A 6,953-nucleotide genomic window follows, 5' to 3' on the forward strand; every position below is an offset into this window, starting at 1 on the left:
TGACTCTAACACTAAAAGTATAGGTCCAGCCCACCAGGTCCACTAATCTCATTACATAAGAATCTCTGTGTATAGAGACTATAAGGAAGGACCAACTAGGAGAATCATAAAAAGAAATAATCAGAGGATCCAGCGACTGATTTCTTAGTAGGCAAATCATGTTTACTATCACTCAGTGAATATTTATTTTCTATGTATTACTCTTTTCTCTTATACTCATAGATGCCCCCAAATAAGGAAAATGTAACATTGTGTGGACCTCATAATAAAATTAAATCATCATGAATAATAGCTGGTTACGGAATTATTATCATGTGGCAAGACCTGAACTTCATATGGAGTTTACATTACATCACTTACTCTACACATTATTTCTCTAAACTAGTTATAATTATGTTCACCTTAAAGATGAGGAAATTTCCCCCAAAGAAATTAAATGACTTCTCCAAAGTCACATAGCTAGCATATGGAATTACTTTATTTATAATAAGGAAGAAAATGCCTTTAAAAGCATAAGGGAATATATAAGGTAAATTTATCATAGGATGACAATTTTTTAGCTAGGAATTTAAAGGAAAAAGCAGTCATTGAGTTAAACTTCAGATATTATGTCAGACTCACAGTGTGTGATTGCATGGGGGAAGAGGAAGATAGAGGCACCTCAGTGGAAAACAGTGTAACTAACAGGAATAAATAAGGAAAATGGGGGGAAGTTTTTATGTGTATATGTGGTATTGATTATCCTAAGGAATTATAAGGTACGTAGTCCCAAATTTTCGGGAGCCAAATATTTCAAACTCTTTCTGGTCATTTCTCTCATGGTGAAATCCCACGAAGTTTACCAAGATATTTTTTAAATGACATTTTCATCGCGAGCAAAGTTCTGAGTATGTTTTTGCATACACATATATGTGGTTTTATCTTGTTTGTGTGTGTGTGTGTGTGTGTGTGTGTGTGTGGTTCTCTTTTCCAATTCTCATGAAAATGACAGCGTTGCAGCTTGGAAGGGGTCAAAGGAGCCCTGGCATCCCGTCCTTCCATGGTACTGCTTTGCTGAAGTGCTCCAGTTCAATGAGGCTTTGGTTGGGGTCACTGTGAAGAACATGAAGATGCCAAGATGGCTTGGCGCTGTCCTCGGCTGCTGATGTACCAGCTGTCTTCATATCATTGCCTGCTGGCCTTTGTTTCAAGAAGCACTGCTTTCTCCTAATCTATGTAAGTCTTCATTCACTTGTGACCATTAAGCATTCATGACATGTTGAAATTATGGTAGTACTATTGAAACTCTTGAGAAGAGAACACATCAAAATCTCAAAGGAATAAGTACTCAAGTGGAAGACACCCATGGACTAAGCAAAATCTCCCAATGACTTTGCTGGTTTTCACAACAATATATCCACATTTAACTGACCATGCTGAGTGAACATTTTACCATAAGTATATATATAAATAAATAAAAATGATGCCCTTTTATTATAATCATGCTACAGATGCAGATTACTACACAAATGAGAATTTCATTTCGGTATCTGGTTCACAATTCTCAGTGCCTTCTGCCTTTATAAGTGACAACCAGCCCTACCTGGGGGTCTTTAGAGGTCTCAGCTGAAATTTCATCTAACAGTGGCAACATGTGGGTCAGCAACCAGAGCTCCCTGGATGATTTCATTTTATTGGGCTTCTCTGACCATCCCTGGCTTGAGACACCACTCTTTGTCATCTTTCTGGTGACTTACATCTGTGCCTTATGTGGGAATATTTCCATTATCCTAGTTTCCCGGCTGGATCCTCAGCTTGACAGTCCCATGTACTTTTTTGTCTCCAATCTTTCCCTTCTGGATCTCTGCTACACCACCAGCACGGTCCCACAAATGCTAGTCAACCTCAGGGGACCAGAAAAGACCATTAACTATGGTGGTTGCGTCGCCCAACTCTATATTTTCTTGGCCTTGGGTTCCACTGAGTGCATCCTTCTAGCTATCATGGCCTTTGATCGTTATGCGGCTATTTGCAAGCCTCTTCACTACCCAATCATCATGAACCAGAGGCGCTGTATCCACATGGCCACTGGGACCTGGATGAGTGGTTTTGCTAACTCCCTTGTTCAGTCTACGCTCACGGTGGTGACTCCAAGATGTGGGAGGAGAGTGGTGGACCATTTCTTCTGCGAAGTTCCTGCCCTTTTGAAACTAGCCTGTACAGACACTCGTGTCAATGAGGCTGAGCTCAATGTCCTAGGGGCTTTGCTTCTCCTGGTGCCTCTCGCCCTGATCACAGGCACTTACCTCTTCATAGGGAGAGCAGTCATGAAAATCCGCTCTGCAGAAAGTCGCTGGAAGGCCTTTAATACATGTGCTTCCCATTTGCTGGTGGTCTCGCTCTTCTACTTCACAGCCATCACTATGTATGTCCAGCCTCCCTCTAGTTACTCTCGTGACAGAAGGAAGATTATGGCTCTCTTCTATGGAATCGTCACACCTACCCTGAACCCGTTTATCTACACGCTGAGGAACAAGGATGTGAAAGCGGCCCTTCGACGGGCACTGACCAAGGAGTTTTGGGTCAAGACAAGATGATCTCTGAACAAGGAGACCTAAGTGGCAAGCATGGATGTGTTAACCTTGCCAACAAGATGTCGGCTATGACAGTAATGAGAAGCAGGGTATCAGTTGGCATAAAATTCACAAGTCAAACAAGACCAAGAAATGAACAGTGTCTACATAGCGTATCCACTTAGGACAAGAACGGTTTCACCAAACTGAAACCTTCCAGCTTGGCGTCAGTTTTATGATAACCCTCATTACCTGTTAATGTAGCCTTAGGGAAAAAGTAGTGTCACACATCAGGAAACATATCTAGAGAGTTGTATGTTTGGGTTAAATGGTTTATATAAGTTAATCCCAAGCAAATGAAAACTGAGCATTTTCGAAAAGCATGGCATTAATATTCTGAGATAAATGGAATCAATATGCATTGATAGCATTAGTCATCTTCCAATGTTCAATGTCTGACTATATTAAGACTCTTTCAAAGAGATCCTGGTTGTGCAATGGTAAAGCGCTCAGCTTCGCACCAATAGGTCAGAGTTCCAACACACCAGTTGCTCCATATCAAGAAATACCTAGAAGATCTTCTCTCATTAAGATTACAGTTTAGGAAGCCACATGTGGCCCCGTTCTCATCTGTCCTGTTGGGGTGCTATGTGAGGGAATTAACAAGGCACATATCAAGAAAGTTTTGTTTTTTTTGGCTTTGATTAAAGCCATAAAGTCAACTGGAATCAACAGAAAATTCTGGTAATACTTAAGCTAGAAGTATGAAAACAAAAATGCATGAACTATTTAATATTGTCGATTTTAACAATAAATTATTTTTTTGCCAGAATCTCTGGTCAGGCTTATGTTGCTCTTTTTAAACAACAGAGAGGGTGATGACAATATAAGTAGAAGTTGTTCTGTGGCAAGGAAAAATCTGGGGTGTGCTTTGGATGATAAACAGTGGTGGAAAATACTTAAGGTGGAAAAAGTCCTAATGAAAAAAATTAAGATTCTAGTCATTTACTTGCTTTTCAATGATGCTTTCTTCACCATTTGGTTTGCTAAGCTCTTCATATTTCAGTGTAAGCGTTTTAAGAACTTCATATCTAACTCACAAGCTTGGTTGACTTGTTAGTGAGATTTTTTCAAATGTTTTATACCACCTGAATGAAAAATATGCAGATCCAAAGATGTCGAGACAAAATGACAAAACATATTATCAGTGCAGAAAAATACTCATCTTTATTTTCTGGAATAACAGGGAGACCGCATGCTTTCTGAAGGGGCATATGCTGTTTCATCAGTAGAGTGATGGACAAGCTTTGATATTGGGAGAGGGAGAAATAACTTCTTGTCTTTTACTACTTTTCTGAACTCCAAATTTCTCTTAATTTGGATATTACATATAGAAATGTATTATAAATCCATGATGATAAAAATAATGAAACAGGATTGAGTTTCCAGAACCAGACTTACACATACCCTATTGCCAAGTTTATGATACTTATGTCATTGCTTATAGTGGGGAAAGTTTCATCTTTCCAAGATTCTATGTGGGAACAAGCAAATATCCATATGCAAATGTTTCACATTCTTTGAAAAGGATTAATACTTATGTCATGAAAAATTTCCAGGTAATGAGAGAACATCAGTAGTCATTTGAAATTGACATATTATAAATCAAAAGTTTGAAAAGCCAATAAAGTGATACTTTTGTAATAATGTATAGCCTTACATATTTAGGTTAGGAAAGAAAAGTATTCTAAAGAATTAGGTAAGCTAAATACCTAAATAACTATCAGTATTTAGGATGGAACATTTTCAAACTAAGTAGAAGAAAGGAAGTGATGCAAATCAGAGCAAAAGTTACTGAAACAGGAAAGTACAATGTATAGTGGAGGGGGTTAAATCATTGCCTCAAAAGCATTATTGAAATGTCAAATTTCTGGCCAAATCACTTAAGAATAAAATATAAACAACAAAAACATGTATGTGTGTGCGAGAGAAAAAGAAGATGGAATTTTGAACACAGTCTTTGAAGTGCTTTATTTCTCCCATAGGGAATTGAATTTGATATGTTATTCTTCATCCCAGAAGACAATTAATAAATAATAAAATGTTCATTTTATCTTCCATATAGTTCCACACTATTTTCTATGTGGGGATTCATGCAATCATAAGTTAGGCAATCATCCTGAGTTCTCAATTATAGCATATCCGTTCCCACAGATTTCCTCAAACCTTCTTGATAAAGGTGCTGCCCACCTATAAGTGCATTGGATGTATGTATGCATTGTGATAAGAGTTGTCTGAGCCCCCAATAAAATTATTTTTTAAAACAATTTATTAGGGGCTCATACAACTCTTATCACAGTCCCTACATATACATACATCAATTGTATAAAGCACATCTGTACATTCTTTGCCCTAATCATTTTTTCTCCTCTTTTCTTTTTTTACATTTTATTAGGGACGCATACAACTCTTATCACAATCCATACGTATACAAACATCAATTGTATAAAGCACATCCATACATTCCCTGCCCCAATCATTGTCAAAGCATTTGCTCTCCACTTAAGCCCTTTGCATCAGGTCCTCTTTTTTTTTTCCACTCCCACCCCTCTCCCACCTCCCTCATGTGCCCTTGGTAATTTATACATCGTTATTTTGTCATATCTTGCCCTATCCAGAGTAAAATGATTTTTAAGAGAAAGATAATTTCCAGTAAAAGATGCATGTAATCACATTTCCTCCTCTCAGTTCACTGTTGCCACTATTTCAAAATAATAAATTACGTTCCTCTAGGAAGCTATTGATAAACATGAACAACGTTCTGAAAATGCTTCGGTCTTTTTTCATTATAAATTACTTAATATTATATTATAAGTGAAATGACAGTATGAGTGCTGGGGTTTGAATTAGAGTGCTTTGTGACTGGTAGCATTGACCATCTATCTGAATTCAACACTGCCAAAATTTATGAATACTGAACATTGCAAATATTCAATCTGGGATCTAATAAATTGAATACAAAACAAAACTCCACTATACACTGCCTACAAGGTACATATTGACATATACATATATATTCACTAACATTGAGTTGATTCCAACGAATAATAATCCTATAGGACAGGATAGAATTGCCTGTCTCTATTGGCTTCCGAGGCTGTAACTTCATGCATGTTGAAAGCCTCAGCTTTCCCTTGCAGAGCATCTGGTGGTTTTGAACTGATGACCTTGTAGTTAGCTGCCCAACTCAGAACCACTGCATTACCAGGGCTCCTTAAATATATAGGAAGTCAGGGCGCCTCCTCTCCTGCCTCCAGAGCAGGAGCTTGGGCACTGAGGGCGGGGCCAGAGCAGCTGCAGCTGGAGCAGGCTGCTGAGACAAAGGAGGCAACAGGGCCAGTTGTGAGTGTATAGATTCCTGAGTGAGACCTGGAACTTAAGCAAAGAGAAACCTTCAAGGAACAGCTTCCACTGAAAACTACCACTTACAGGCTTTGGGTTAAGACAGCAATTTCTGTGCCTTCCTGATAGTACCGAGACAAGCTTCCCTGCGACCAGCAACCAAGAAAGGAGAAACTCTCTTCTTTATGAAACTGACTGCTTAAGATACCTGAATCGCAAGAACAAAAACTCAAGTGAAGTGCTCAAATTATTCTGACATCGTTGGACACTCATCCTACTGCGGAGCATATTTTTCAGAGCTTCCTGTGCTGAGGTACCGAGCCTTCCCTGGTGCTTATTTATCCCCGGGATTGTGACCATGTGTGAATTATGGCTGTGTTTCAACTGCTGTATTGCCGAGCAGCCCCAGCCTAAAAGGCGACAGAGGATTAACCGAAGTATGATCAGTGAGCCAACCAACTTTGTGCACACAGCCCACGTCGGCTCAGGAGACCTGTTCAGTGGGATGAACTCTGTCAGCTCCATTCAGAACCAGATGCAGTCCAAGGGCAGCTTGGGGCGTAATTGGCCGCCAATGTGCAGATGCAGCTGGTGGACACGAAGGTGGGATAGCCCAGGGCTCCTAACAGATGTGTGATGGTCCCGTTCACCCTCTTGTGGTTGCTCCAGTGATGCGTGACTGTCCTGTGAAGAAGCTGTGGCCGGATGACTACTGCGTCCCCGTCAGCTGGCATGCATGCCTCGGGACTCGTGGACAGAGTTCTTTGGATCGTGGCTTACTTTTCCAATCACTCTGGATCTGACCTTAGCATGATCTTTTTCGTGACTGCTCCCACCATGTTGAAACCTCCTCCTTTTTTGTTGGTTTCCTTCCTCCCCGCCTTAACCATTTCTCTCCCCACTTGCTGCCCTCCACCTCAAGATTTGTCTTGGTAAGCAAGAACCTATAATCTGTCACATGCTGTATATTTTGGCAAGTATGAGACCCACAAGCACAGT

The 6,953-nt window shown here is 39.9% G+C and overlaps 1 protein-coding gene and 1 pseudogene across 1 annotated transcript; both read left to right on the forward strand.

Annotated features, from left to right (window-relative positions):
- The first annotated feature begins 1,631 nt into the window (after window positions 1-1,631).
- Window positions 1,632-2,576, forward strand: LOC142437557 (olfactory receptor 2B6-like). Its single transcript, XM_075540669.1, has one exon. The coding sequence runs from the start codon at window positions 1,632-1,634 to the stop codon at window positions 2,574-2,576; it is 945 nt and encodes a 314-aa protein (XP_075396784.1).
- Window positions 2,577-6,312: 3,736 nt separating this feature from the next.
- LOC142437558 (CDC42 small effector protein 2 pseudogene) lies at window positions 6,313-6,566 on the forward strand (annotated as a pseudogene).
- Window positions 6,567-6,953: the final 387 nt, after the last annotated feature.

Source organism: Tenrec ecaudatus, chromosome 1, assembly GCF_050624435.1.
Source record: "Tenrec ecaudatus isolate mTenEca1 chromosome 1, mTenEca1.hap1, whole genome shotgun sequence".
Lineage (NCBI taxonomy): Eukaryota > Metazoa > Chordata > Mammalia > Afrosoricida > Tenrecidae > Tenrec > Tenrec ecaudatus.

Excerpts from the sequence above, each read along its gene's own strand:
- LOC142437557 (XM_075540669.1), top strand. The coding sequence starts at position 1,632 with ATGTGGGTCAGCAACCAGAGCTCCCTGGATGATTTCATTTTATTGGGC.